Below are 14,729 nucleotides of genomic sequence, written 5' to 3' on the forward strand. Positions count from 1 at the left end.
GGAGCATTTTGGAGTGTTCTTGTTCTGGCTTTTTTTTGGCGATGAAGTGTTTTGGAGTGTCTCCATATGCAGCTGTTTGAGGCATTCCTCTATAATTAGATCAAATAGTGTGGGCTTCACATTAGTTAGAAATAATCTACAAAAGACAGTACTTGAGTTGTTCCACACATTTTACATTTAGAAAAAACACCTATCATCTGACTCAACTCTTCAGAGCCTGTCTTTATTATTATTACTATTATATATTATCAAATGGCACTTTATCACTTTAAATTTGCTTTGAACGAAATCCAAGAAATTCCAGCAGCCAGTACGCTCTGCTAGCCCCAAGTCAGCAAACTCGCTCGCTATCAGGAACGATGCAGATACCGTGTGTGTGTGAGACGGGGGAGGAGGAGAGTCATGCAGGCGGTCATGGGAAGGGGGTGGTTTGCATATTTAACAGCCCGTGCCCGAGAGCCGCAGCCTTTTCGGGGTCGGCGCTGCGAGGGACTGCGGAGCACCGAGGAAGGGACGGCGCGCACCGCACCGGAGTGAGTTGTGTTCCAGCTGCGCTGCCGCTGCAGCCCCGCTCCGCTCTTTCCCCTTGCTGCTTCTGATCCTGCTCTGCCCTCCCTAGGCTACCGCGACAGTGCGTGCGAGGTCAGGCTGTCAAATTCGGCTGCGTGTAGAGCACGTCCTGAGAGTGTTTCATTTGTAGAGATTAATTCGGTGTATTCAGCCTGACTGTCTGAGTGGTGCTACCGGCAGAGAGCAGCTCCATGCGGCGGCTGCGAGTTTAACCCGAGCACCCCATCTATGCACCTTCTCGGCTGCTTCCAGGCATCCTTACACTGTGCCTGCTGCACTTAGGAGGACATGTGTGCGACCACGTGCACCCCTAAAACCAGACTTTGCTCAAAACTGTGAGCTGCTTTCCTGCGGCAAACGGGCAGATCACTGGCATGGTGTAGAACCGAGCCGCTGCTCCTCATCAGTGCCTTGCTCAGTCAGTACCGAGCTACTTGGATAACCACGCTGTGTGTCAGGGTACTTGCCAAGAAAAGACAGCCTCATCAGCCAAGAAATCAGTGTGAGGAGGCTCTGGGAATTCTGCAGGGAGTTTTTAGTAAGTGAAAACCCATTTCAAACCAATATTCCATTAGATGTAAAGGCTGACTAAAATGCCTTCACTTACATAACCAAGCTAAATCTAGGCTAACGTCAGAGAAATTAGCTGAATTTTAAGCAGCACCAACCAATTATTGCAGGTCATTTTTGTGCACTGTTCTGTTCATTTTTCAAATTCCTGTGTTCTAAAACAGCGGATTAACATACTTTGGTCCTAATTCCCACAGTCATTTTACAGAGTAAAAACCTCCTGCATCTGACTCCACTCACTCAATTTTTCTCCTTATCAAAGTCAAAGGTTTTTTTATTACTTGTCTTTTACTTCAAAACGATACTCTGAATTGCCATTGAGGATTTTTTTCTTTCCTTCTAACTGCTGTCATTTTCCTATATACATAATCCTCCCACACACATTTCCTCTGTTAAAAGCAGTCTCTTGTTCCCTGTTCATTTCAGACTATCCAAGCAAACAAACCAAAGCTATAGAAGTATCTTTCCTGGGCTTCTGTACTCCTTACAACGGTTTGTAAACACCAGTACTTTTATACTCAAAACTTGCAACGTTTGTAAAGAAACAAAGACACAACAGTCTTTTTTAAGTTTACTTTTGTTCATTCTTCTATTTTATTTAATCCAAAATAGAATCCACCTCTCCCTAAAAATGTGCACATTGTGTAAATGATTGTGCTGCAGACGCACACATGCCCAGGAACACTGTCAAATCTGTTTGTATAGAAATAAGACAGAAGCTCTCCAAACTTTAAACTGAAAATACACACAAAGTAATTCTTTAATGAGTTCTGGGTTCCTGCACGAGCAAGCAAGTTAGCCAGTGCAGCATGTTCCTGTGCCACTGCCCAACATGCTCTGCTGCCCTGAGGGTTTTGCTCATTTCTCCTTGCTGTCTATCCCACCTTCTCCAGAGCAGCTGCAAAGCAGAAGGACCAACTGAAGTTGGTGCTCATTTTCAAAACATCCTTGATCAAAATCCCACCAGAAAGTAATTACACTGCCCAGGAACCACTGATGGGATTGGCCTTGGGCTGGCAGAGAGCACAAAAAGCTATGCTCATTCACACCTGCTGGAGACTTACCATATATGCTGCAAATTTCAAACAGGTGATTTTTTTTTAAACCGCTTTACAGTTAGTTCAAGGAGCATGAGAAAAAAGAAAGGAGGGGGGGGGGAAATTAGCCAAATCCCACATATACATTTCAAAGTGCCACCACTTTGAAGAATCTTGTCTGATCTCGAGGCAATCTGCTAAAACTCCCAGAAAACAAACCACAACAAGGAACTGAGAAAAACTGAAACACCTACTTTTGAATCTCTTTGGAAGTAACTAAAAATATTGCTGGAATGACTTAGTAAAGAATAAGCATGAGATGGAAAAAGAGAGAAAACAAGGACATTCAGTGATACCAGGCAAATTGTACTAGGCTTTGTATTTGTAGCAGATGCAAAGAGGGAAGGCAAACAAAGCTTTATGCTGTCTGACAAGCTTAGTTTAGTTGATGTGTGACAAAAAAGAATGTGTGATGTGTAATTGCATGCCTCAGCCAAAGGGCCATTTTTCTGTGCCAGGCACATGGCAATTGGGACTGCCCCAGAGCCAGACTACCTGCAGTTTCCATGAGAAACTGGCAGCATGCTGCCTCTCAAAGTATTTTCTACTTAAGTGTAGGAACACACAGGTTAGGGTTTTACATGCTGGGCAGTTTTTGACTCTAACTCAGGGGTCCTGCACGTTTCTGACTTATGGCTAAATTGGGTGGTCCCTGGGCTTCTGGCTGGGTGTTGCTCAGAGCTGTAGGGCCACATTTGGCACTGCTGGTGCTCTCAAGGAGACTGGCAATGCCTGAAGAACACTTCAGCAAGGTTCTGGGTCTCCTCAGGCTCACTCTGGCTAAGAAAAAAATTTCAAAATATTTGAAAATACCTGAGATCTGTGCCCCAGCCCACTGTACTGATGCCTCCTGGGCACAGTGGTGTGTGTGCCATGTACTGCAGGGCAGAGCAGGAGGATACCAAGAATTTGTGACCAGGACACATAGTGGGGGGTACTGGAGAACTCTGCAAAGTGAATAAAAACCTCTCCCAGTCAAACCTGCACCTGCTACAGGGATGCTTTGAAGCCTAAGTCTTTCATGACTATCATTTTGGGGTGTTTCTAGCAAATTATACAGTAGGTTCATGATATACAACAAGTCGAGCAAAATAGTTTAGACAAGCAGGGAGAAGGATTTGGTGCTTGTATTCCCCCCTTGCACTTACACACACACTCATACCCACACATGGCTGGGATAGAAAAAAAGCCCACTTTTCCACATCCAAGGAAAGATGTTAGGTGGCCAAGACAGTTACAAAATTTTTGTGCTGGACAGGCTTATAAGGTCGAAAATGGACGTGATTCATCCTGGCAAAAAGCAGCTGGCTTTGGAGAGCCAGCTAAACAACACAGAGCTCTGGTGCTCACAACTGAGCTCTGAGCATTGTAGGAATATTGTTAGGTCATGCTGATTCATCTGAAGAGTCCAGAGAGAGATGCAAGGCCTGAATTTTACAGCAATGACATGGGGTTGGCAAGCATTAAGATTATTTAGGCTTTTGTTCTACCACAAAATACTTCTGGGAATTCTTGGAACATCTGATGTGGATATAAAAGACTTAAGCAGTTTTTCCTAAGAAAGGATCCTAACCACTCCTTTGTCTGCATCTTTCCTGAGATCTCTTGCAATTTTATTTACCAGTATTTCACAGTCTTGGGTGTGAAATTTATTAATCTAAAAGAGGCTGCACAAAACAACTTCAAAAAGTTATCTACATAAAACTGGGACCAAGTAGAAGCAAAGTTTGAGGATCAGACAGAAAGCAAAGTCACCACAGATGCTCAGGCCCTAAAGGGAAGGGTGTGGCAAGCCAGGAAGACTGAGGACACACTGCTGAAGTGGCTGAGTAAAGCCCTGTCCATCACCACTTCCCTGCCTCATTAATCTTGCTGACATGTGAGAGCTCCCTCATTCACTTCAGTTCAAACAGGGTGAACTTCAGATATCTGAATTAATTACCATCAGTTTGATTGCAGTTGCCTGGGGGGCAATCACAAACTCAGCTCAGGGAAACCCAGTAGGGTCTGGCATTCTCCTTCAACAAGTCTTGACAGTGGACACCCATTCACTGCCCATTCACACTGGACTCCCACTTGAAAAAAAAAAACCAAACTCTTCATATCTTTCTTATCTTCCTCTTTCACTGCTACATGGTGGTTATTTTTCTAAAAATAATCAGCAAAAAACCAAGTGGTTGTTCTCCTGTGTTCTTGAAGGATTTTTTTTTTGAGTTCTGATTTTCCACATCAGCAAATCAAGCCTAAAGCTTCCTCAGAGAGATGATTGCTTTAAGGTCTCCTACAGCTCCTTTTTTTTTTTTTTAAAGGCCACATATTGATAGATCAGGCTTTGCTCAGACAGTAGAGTTTACTCATCAGGTCACTTGAAATACTTATAACCATTAGGGCTACTCAGTACTCTCACAGTACTGCCTTAAAACCTTTTCTCATTTTAGTATGTTGATTTCCCCCACAGGTCACAAATAAGCAGCACAGCAGGTGCATGCACATGCAAAATCCTTCTAAAAAAGAATTTAAATCTATATTATGCTCTATGTTATCCAGGAATCTAACCTTGAAAATCATGCTAAGAAGTATCCATTATAGTTGGAATTTTTTATTTCAAAACTCAGCCCTACATAAAATTCCATAAACATTTACTTCAGATGATTTGTGTACTAAACAGAAAAGGGAACACAGATTTTTTTTCACTTTTCTTTCCAAGGTCAAGATTGCTATCTTGCTAAGAAATATGAGATATCAATTCCATATATTTATTTTCTATAACCGGACCAGAGTGGAAAAAGAGACCATCAAGTTTCAGAAAGAGAGCCTATGTCAGACTGAAAGCTGACAGCAAATAGAATTACTTAGAGTTTTTAATTTTATTTTCTGTCAAAACAGGCTGCTGTGGAAATCTTCCACTGGAAGACTTGCAGCCTTCCATCAATCTGCCAATATTCTCTAATCCTTCTCCCCAAAAGGATGGACAGAAAATTTCTTGTTCTCTTTGATTAAAAAAAGAACTAATAAAAACATCTTTTGCAGGGAAAAAAAAACCCAAACCACCATAACTATTAAGTCAGTACTATTCTTGGTTTTCAAAGGCTGAAAATATCTCTTAAATCTCTAATATTTTTTCACTCAAGGTAAAAAATTTGAAGACATTCCTGCAGCATCTAATTAGATCAGTAACCAGGAGGAGTGCAGCACCACACCCACAGGCAGGGCAAGGCTGCTCCTCACATGGCTTCTGCCTTTTCAGCATTGCTCAAATGGATAATGTAAACAATTGTGCCTTTCCCCAAAACTTTCTGAATGTTATGTCGGTTAAATAAAAAAGGAAGAAATACTACACGTGGATAGTTTTATCTTTCCTACATTGTGCAGTTTATAAAGTTACAGCTGTGGAAGTTTTGCTTTCCTTGCCTTCTACAGTAACTATTTTAGTCTTGTCTCTCTGGTTCCTTCCTCTGAAATGTGAAAATTTAAACAAAGGCAGAAAGTCTCACTTGGACAGCTAAAACATCATTTTAAAACTGAGGAGGGAGAAAGGTGCTTTAATGCTCAGCTCTCCAGTCACAGGGATTCACATATGTGACAAGGACAATAAGCAAATAAGGGCAAAATTGAACTTACTATTCTTAATGTTTCTCAGATGAAACAAGACAGACTAAGTCTCTTTCCTGGTTAAAGATTTTTCTTTGTACTCCATAAGTAACACAACTCTCCCCAGCCCCTAAGGAACAGAACCAAAAATCCATGCTTCATATTTGGAGAAGTCAAGTCACTCCTGAGATGACAGCCTAAGAAAGATTGCTCCTTTAATGAGCAAATATAAGATTCTTTTGTCTGTATATGCAGAGACCCAGCCAGCTTCTCACCCTTCATTTTCTAATTTCAGTATCCTAACTGACACGAGCACTACACGTGCCTATGGCCCTGTCACTAGTGTTGTCATGTATTACAAGAGTTCTATTGTCATTGCATTGCAAGGGTTCCATATTGCTAGAGTTTCATACCTCCTCAATGTTTCTTGTAGGCAGCTCCTCTAGGCACTGACTCTTCCTTGTCCTCACAGCAGCCAACTAACTCCAGTTCCCCTCAACCACCCAATCCACTCTTTTATAACACTCTTCTTATTGGCTACAGGTGTGGCCTGTTAACATCAGGCCTGCTCCCAATCTCTACTAATTGGCTCAGCTGCAACTCTTTAGGGGGTAAGATTACATTCTCTACCACCTTCTTTACCTATACTGTATGCTCTTACACACTGGGAGTGAGGAAGACAAGAAAGAGTCTTCCCTGAAATCCCAGTGTTACTATTAATGGAAGACATTTGGCTGACACTAATTTTAAGACTTCAGACTGTGTACGTGGCAGAAATACATGAGTAAATATAAGAATTGGATGAAATTGCAGTGCCCCATCCACCCCTGTAGGACATCCAAATCGGGTTGTTGGACTTGCATCTGCTTCAAAAACTATTTGATTTTCAGGCTAACTTTGCAGAAAAACGTCATAAAGAAACAGCAAATGCTTTGAAAACAGCACTAGAAAAAAAAGCAAAAAAACAAAAAGTCCTCAAAGCTTCTCACCTTTGGATAGTGCTTATGGAGGACACAAACTTCAATTTATAAAGTAAGAGTCTTCTTGGCAGAGAGATACCTGTAGGCTTACGTGACTGAAAGCTGATTTGTTGTTATACTTTCATCCTGCAAAATAATGAAAATGAAATATATAATCTGCTCCAGCAACTCTGAATCGTTATAAAAGCTTAATCTTACAATAAAAGCACTCTGAATGGTTATAAAAGCTTAATCTTACAATAAAATTAAGACGTATCCATTGACTGAATCATCTCTCCTGAATCATTGTCATGCTCTGGTTGGAATTCAAGAGAGGACAATGATACCTGGCAGACAAAGACCTGCAGCTTCCCCTTCTATGGCAGCATTGTGTCAGGCACTAATTGTGGCACTTGCCATAAGTGACTCCTAAATTAATGAAGAACCCTCATGCTGAATGAATAGAAATGCAGTGCAGTGCATCGTCTTTTCCAGGCACACAATTCAAGTCCCAACTTTTAGAAACACCCTGATGAACCTTACCTCAGTCCTACTGGTCTTGCTTCTTGGAGGGAACAGCTGGGCTCTTTTACATCCTCTAGTGTTAATGCAACCTTGAGGCTGGAAAACTCTTAATTTCTTGCAGTGCAAAGTACAGTTAAAGGGACTTTGCACCACAAGCCCTTCGTCAGACTTTGGGTGCATGTGAACACATAGCTCCATAGCTCAACTTAGCTGGTTTCCCCCTCCCCTTCACTCCCCTCTGTTTTTTTTTTCTTTCTTCCCCCCTCTTTCACCCAGGGAGAGCTCTCTGCTGTCATCTCAAATACTAACAACCCTATATAGGAAAATGTAGTTTTGTGCTGCCTTATTTCAAAATATTTTCTCTGAATTCACACATTGAGTACTTACCATCTTCGCATTCCACTGCAAAGGAATCACGGAGGGATTCTTCTGAACAGATTTCTTGGTGTAAATAAATATTGTATCACCAAAGGTGGATAGAAAGGGGAACAGAGAGGCAGGAAAGACCACATGGCTGAGGCAGGACAAGCGGAACAGTGGGGCAGAATGAGCCAAACCTCCAGACGAGCCTCCTGCTCTGCTAGAAATGGAGCCAGCAGGCCCAGGTTGTGGCGCAGTTACCTGCGTTTATGTGCTAAGGCTCCTCCTGTAATCCCATCGAGCACTTTGGGATTAGGGTCTAGTCAGGGAGAGTTGTTCCCAGGCAGCAGGAGTTTCATCACCTGCAGCCCAGTGGTGGGAGCTTTCTCTCCCCTGACTGCCAGGCCAAGTCTCCCCACATCCAGAGCTTCTCGCCATTTTCTAAAGGCCTTGTCCATGTAGAGACCCTAAAATGGTGGTGGCCTCTGCCCCCCTCATGTGTCCCAGTTGCCTCCTGAACACAGCATGCATTAAAGCTCTGTAGTAATTTTCCACCCCACGTCAAAAAATGGATTTGTAGCATAAAAGCTGGACAATATTGAGGCATGCTGCCAGGCAAATCCCACTAGAGCTTACCACCATTTTCTGAGGGCATTACCTGCTCAAAGACTCTAAAATGGCGGCGGTCTCTGTTGAGGCATAAATAAAAGTTAATACGTTCCTCACATGCACCCAGGTTTTGGTGGCTGTTACCCACCTAAAGAATATTTTCTTGTCCCTTGAGGGCAGGATTTTCCAAAAGAGAGGTGAAACACTGTTCCACTAGAGAGCCCAGCAGAGTTTTGGTGCTTAATTTTGCTGAGGCTGGGCACGCAGGACCAAACACTGGCAAGCAGATGCTGCATGCTCTGGGTACACACATGAAAATCAGCCTGAGCAGTGTCCAGTCTGCCAGTGCTTTTTCTCTTCTGTACTACTGCTATCTGAAACTCAGTATTTCAGTCCCCAAAAAGTGCTGGTTCCTTCCTGGGCTCCATTTTTAAACTCTAATCCTCCTTGAAGTTTTCAAATCAATTGTTCAGTTCTGCTTCAACTGGAATAAAAGCACCCCAAGTTCATCAGAAAGTACAGTATCTCCATAAAGCCACAAACAGTTTTAAATAATTTGAAATGTCATAAAATTTTTAGACACTTGTAACTCCACCATTATTTTTTGACCCATGAGTATAATGGCGGATGCCAACTTTACACATATTTGACATTCTCTCAGATTTCCTGTTTGATTTTGTCACTGAGTGGCTCCAAGTTTAATTTAATCATGAGATGCAATAATCTTCTGTTTAAAGGTATGTTAAAGCCAGTTAAGCTGGCTTTCACAAAGTCACAGAGGAAAGCTGGGAAATCAGCTAAGCAGGTCAACAACTTTAAAGTATTAAAGCTAATTTATTAGTAAATTTAAAGCTGTTGAGTTCATGGCTTTGAAGGCTGTATGCAGTGAAACTGGGACTGAAGTGTCAGGAAAATCCACAAAAACTAGAGGTTTATGTCCAAAAAGGAGACACAAGAGTCCTGCAACTTTATTTGAATAAAGGGAGAGCTTCCACTGGGGCACATGCCCATGGGGTTTTCTCTCTTGAGGTTTCAGGGTGTGCAGCCTCCTTTGATCCTAAACTCCTAGCCACATGTTGCCCTCTTCCTTTCCCCACTGGCTGAGGTACTAGGAAGGTACAGTCTTCCTGAACCACCTACCACATATCCCCCCTTGAGCCTACTATTTTAGCCCAAAGTTCAAAAACTCAGACTGTGTGTTCAAAAACCCTGTCTGTTTCAGCAGCCAAGCTGTCTGGCTTAGCAACCAACTTGCAGCGCAGAGTAGGTAGACACATTTAGACCCATTTCAAAGACTTTAATACCCACATCTTCATCAAATTGTTTGTAAAGACATCACCTTTCCTCTCAGAAGTGCTGTCAGTGTAGGACAGGGCAGGTGTACAGGGCTGTCCCAGCCATGTATTCATCAGAATAAAAATTGGAAAAATACTGGTGAGGTGGCACGTTTATTGGTGGAAAGTAAGTCACCCCCTTCTGATTTTATACACACCTGGCTTTGCAATGAACTCACCTGAACAGATTTAATAGCATTAAGAAGGTGGCTAAATGCCTGCAAGTCGGAGCACTGAAGTCCACCCGCCATGACCATCTTTCAGTATTTTTAAGCCATGACTAACCTAAAAAAAGAGAAACAATTTTAAATAAAGATTTTCCTGCTCTCCACCTCCAAAAAAATCCCCAACGTCTTCACCCCAAAAATCAACTCAAAGACACTAAACAGATATTTTTCCCCTAGAAATGACATTTTTCAATAATTCAGTAATTCTGGATGGTTTAAATGGTTTTAATTTGCTCCTCATGATCCTCTTTATAAAACAAACTGGGGAAATGAGGGAGAGGAGGACAAGGGAAAAAAAACCCTAAAACCCCAACAGCTTACTTTGTATGTTTGGCAAAAAGCTATTCTGAACACAACCATTTCTTTCATTTAGAAACTTATCTGTAATTGTTTAGGAAGCACTACTCCTGACATTTCACAGTAAATATAAATAAAAAATAAAACCTACAAATATTTACAAAAACATGTTTACAGTAAACCTATAAAGGCCTTTAAAACGTCACGTAATTTTGGTAAACTCCTTGTAGAGCTGGTTTTAGTTTTGTTTTTATTTTTTCTTATGGATGGAAAAAAAATCATAAGTTTAAGAGTGCATCATCACTACAAATACTTGATTAGTCCTTATGATGTGATCATTAGAAATTTGTTTAGCTTTGCTTTAGACAACTCAAACAATGGCTTCCGCTGTTTCCTTGACAGACCAAACTATTCCACTGTCTATCACAACAGGCAGAGATTTGCTAATCATCAGCCAAAATTCCCTGATCCTTTACATCGCTTCACTGCTCTTGACTGGACATACCTTTGTGTACAGAAAGCTCCCAGGGTAAGAATTAGGTTCTTCCAACACACTCGCCTACCAGAATGTTCTGCCCTCAGCCATTCCAGCCCTCTCTCTGTGTAGCTGTCTCCTCCCTCACGACTGCACCTTAAAAATATGCTATTCTTATGCTTTTAATGCCCTCCAGCTGACAGCAACTATTTGCTAGCAGAGGGCTGAGTGGGCAGCCAAGAAACAGGAGCCATGTGTGAGTGGTGTAGCAAGTCCAGGGCACTGGGACTGCTAGGGGTGTTTATGGAAAAAATTCTATGGACACTCCTAAAGGAGGGAAACAGACAGTAAATCACTAAATCAGTAGCATTTGCTTGTCTCTAAAAACCTGAAAATTAAGACTCAAGGTTTGGGGTTTTTTTCCCTTTGGCTCCTGAATCGCTGTCAGGAATCTCAAATAACACATGCTCTTTTAAAAATGCCATTCCTAGCTCTTGAATGACAGCACCAAATCAGAAATAGGGAGAAAAGGGAAGAAAATCTTGCTATGATCTCATTCTCTCTTCTTACATTAACTTTCTAGATGCATAACCAAATTCATGATATATAATAGTATATTGTATTATCCTATATAGAGCATACCAAGTAATAAATCTGGGTATAAAATTTGAAAATGGAGTAGCCAAGCTCTGCCACTTAAAACTTGCTTGAAAACGCTGGATTTGTCAAAATTTCTCTCCTTAGAGAAAGAAGTGGTTGCACCTGTAATCTGTGAGCTGCTTTTGCCTAGCAGCAGAGAAACATGTTTTCCCTTAATTTCACATTTAAAAAAACCAATCACATCCTGATGCAACTCATTTCACCTGGAGCCTCTCTCTTTTATACTGTGGAAAAGAACACACTTGACTTAATTGTAATGAAATCTCTGTTTGGAAGCACTTGTAGATGTCTCCATTGGTAGTTTTCCAGCAAATTCCTGCATTTCTGCTAGGCCATTTGACATGATAAGTTTCCATTCACTAATAATGTGAATCTCCATTCACTAATAATTTACTTCTGAGCCTGCTGCATGCTGTAGGGCAGCAGATAAATTTTACAATGAATTAAGCAGTCTCTAATGTGCTTATTTGCTAGTTTTTTTTGTTTGTGTTTTCTTTTTGCTTTTGCTACTCTGAAGACAGAAGGTACGTGCTTTGACTTTAGAGGAACAAGTGGCAAAAGCAGTTTGCTCTTTTCAGAGCTTCTCTGTCTACAGTGAAAAGCTCATTATGTATTTCCTCAAGCACATGTTTTCAAGGCAAGATGACTAAACAGGGAGTTGTTCTATTGTGAGATTATGTGGTAGCACTTACTCATGAAAAAAGGAAAAAAAAAAGAGTTCCCTTTCTGTTCTAGTGCAGATGATCTGTTTTCCAGGCTTTGTTACAAGCATTCTGAATGTGATGCATATAAAAGAACGGTAAATGCAATGTCTACTTCAAAGCAAAAATGAAAAAGCGTTTTGCTTTGGGTGGGGAGGCAGATGGTTGTTTTACTATCCTTTCCTCAGCACATTCAAATCTCAGCTGAACTCTCTTAATAAAGTGCTATGTGTAAATTCTTACTTTTGATTTAAAGCAGCCTTATCTGTTCACCTTTCCTGTACCATCCTTGCTACACAATCAAACCCTCAAATACTATCTTTTGTTGCCTGTTACCCTGGGAAACAAATCCTGTAAAGTGACTCCGAACTAGAACCGAAAAGAAAAAAATAAATTACATGAAAACTTAATAAAGTAATTTCAAGATTTCTTTTGGCTTCTGTACAAAAACTGAAAATTCAAGGATGATTTTCTCAAAACAACACTGTAGCCTGGTTTCCATAGCAGATTTTTCTTCTAAAATAACTTTGGGCGATTGCTTGTACAACTTTGGTACTAAGTGATGCAAAAAATCACAAGGGTTTGGTTAATTCCCATGATTTGGTCTTGGATAAAGGTCTCCATAAGCAGTAGGGGCTGAGCAGGGCAGGTCTGAACAAAATTGCTTCTCGAGATAACAACTGTCTTCTGATACAGAAGAATAATATATCTGGAAAAAAAAAACCAAACAACAAAATCAAAAAAACCTAATCAAAAATCACTTTATAGATGGCCTGAGTTTGGAGTCACAAGAGAAATAAATGAAAGCTGAAAGTTCCTATTACATCTGAATTAAAAAAAAAAATCAAGTCAGCTTTCAGGAGTCACTCTAGGAGGAACTGCAGGTTCAGCTGTCTTTGTCCACTTTGTGGGTGCTGTGGCTGACAAATGGGGAACACAAAGGTGTGAGAGACGCAGCAATTGCTAAGTGCAGCGCACCAGGGCTTGGTGTAACATTTCCTCTGCATTGTACAAGCATGTCTGTCAAACCAAGCAGACAGTGTTTTTGTAGAAAAGGGAGTTGATTTAACCCTGTGTAAAGCAGCTCTGTCTCCCTTCCCAGCAGGGTCCAGCATGCCTCAGTACAAGCTCACCTACTTCAACCTGCGGGGACGAGCGGAGATCAGCCGCTACCTCTTTGCCTATTCGGGCAAGAAGTATGAAGACCACAGGATAGAAGCAGCAGACTGGCCCAAAATCAAGCCAAGTGAGTAGCACTTATAGCCAAAGCTCCACTAGAAATGCTGGCAAAAAGAAAAGCAGTTGAAGAGGTACCTGTATGTTTTGTGAGCCTAAGTACACATAACTTCTGGTTTTAGTTAAGCTTGTGCGAGTTTTAAGGTGAGACAGCCAAAATGTCATTGCTGATGCTCTCACAGGAGACTGGATCCAAATGTTCAGACAATCTGAAATACCTTACCTGCTGTCATCCAGCTGGACTTTTACTCCTTTTCAGTTCAGTACAGTTTATGTGTACCTAAAGATAACCAAATGAGTGCTAATCTCAGCTTCTCTGCGTAATTTGATCTCAAAGACCACACCTCAGACTTCACCCTAGGTTTAGAAAGCCAAATTGGAAAGAAAGGTCAGGAAAGACCTCCTTTGCAACCTGAAAGGTCTTCAGAGAGGAAAAGTGATGGGAAAACAAAGTCAGTTGCTATAGCAAAGAAAAAAAAAAACAAAAGGATCAAAAGAGGTAATAGAAAAATAATTGTTCCTAAGAATTAGCCCTACCACCTCTTCCAGAAGTACCCTTCAGGCTATTGTACCCCATTCATTTTATGTCTTTTTGTTTAAATAACCTCTTTTCAGCTTTTAAAGGTATTTGTTATTTCTGTTCATTAAATTAGCCTTAGTTCAAGAGAAGCAGATCCTGCATTTCAAGACCCTGGGTAGGAACTCAGTGTCTTCATTTCATGGATTAGACTTGTGTTTGGCTACATGGGCTATGACTTTTCACATCCAGAATGAAAAATCATGGCTTTAGTTTGGGGAAAAGACACAACCAATTCACAAGGTGACTTCTATTAATGAAGCAATGTTTCCTGATAAGCTTTCACACAATTTAATAAGCTCAGCCTGCAAGCTACCTGATTTGATCCACAGAGAGGAATAAGAAGCAGTGGAACAGGGACACTTTCAGCTAGGGATGACTGACTTTGGAAACCTTTTTGTTATAAGAGCTTAAGCCAGTTAACCACGTGGCATAGCTTATTTCTCTTTCACTGCAGTTCTCAGGAAGCAGGGTAGAAACTGAAGGTGAGATTAAGAATTCAGATGACCTGGTGTAAGCTCTGCAAAGGCTTTTCATACTTAATTACACACATATTCACACGTATGCACACTCACTTTTGTCCTGAAACAAAGCTGAGAGTATAAGTAAAGTATGTTTTTATGTGGCATTTTCTATACTGATGAATTAAGACAAACTAAAAAGACAAAGCATAATTAGTCACTTACAGGGTGCAGAGGCATTCACATTCTAACAGCAGATTTACCATAAAAGGTAAAAGCATTGCATCACTCTTTGAATACTGTTGACGATCCTGATGTCTGAGCAGCGCAGGAAACAATGCAGGAAAGTTCTTCCTGTGCTTTTCTTCAGTGCTCACTCCACAAACCTCCCAGTGGAGCTTTATTTATATAGGACGTGTGTACAGTAAATGTGCAGCTGCAGCACCTAAGTATTCTTCTTCCCCAAGTATTTTTTTATCT

At 41.1% G+C, this 14,729-nt stretch overlaps 1 protein-coding gene across 2 annotated transcripts in view; it reads left to right on the top strand.

Annotated features, from left to right (window-relative positions):
• The first annotated feature begins 421 nt into the window (after positions 1–421).
• HPGDS (hematopoietic prostaglandin D synthase) overlaps positions 422–14,729 on the top strand; it is a 29,510-nt gene continuing 15,202 nt past the window's right edge. Inside the window, exons 1-2 of one of the 2 annotated variants that reach the window (XM_063156610.1) lie at positions 422–533; positions 13,081–13,221. In XM_063156610.1, the coding sequence (XP_063012680.1) occupies positions 13,089–13,221 (133 nt within the window). In that variant the 5' untranslated portion in view covers positions 422–533; positions 13,081–13,088. Of the gene's footprint in view, positions 534–13,077; positions 13,222–14,729 lie in introns of both variants that reach the window. The other variant, XM_063156609.1, reaches the window with a different exon arrangement.

The sequence above is a fragment of the Melospiza melodia genome, chromosome 5, assembly GCF_035770615.1.
Source record: "Melospiza melodia melodia isolate bMelMel2 chromosome 5, bMelMel2.pri, whole genome shotgun sequence".
NCBI classification, from domain to species: domain Eukaryota; kingdom Metazoa; phylum Chordata; class Aves; order Passeriformes; family Passerellidae; genus Melospiza; species Melospiza melodia.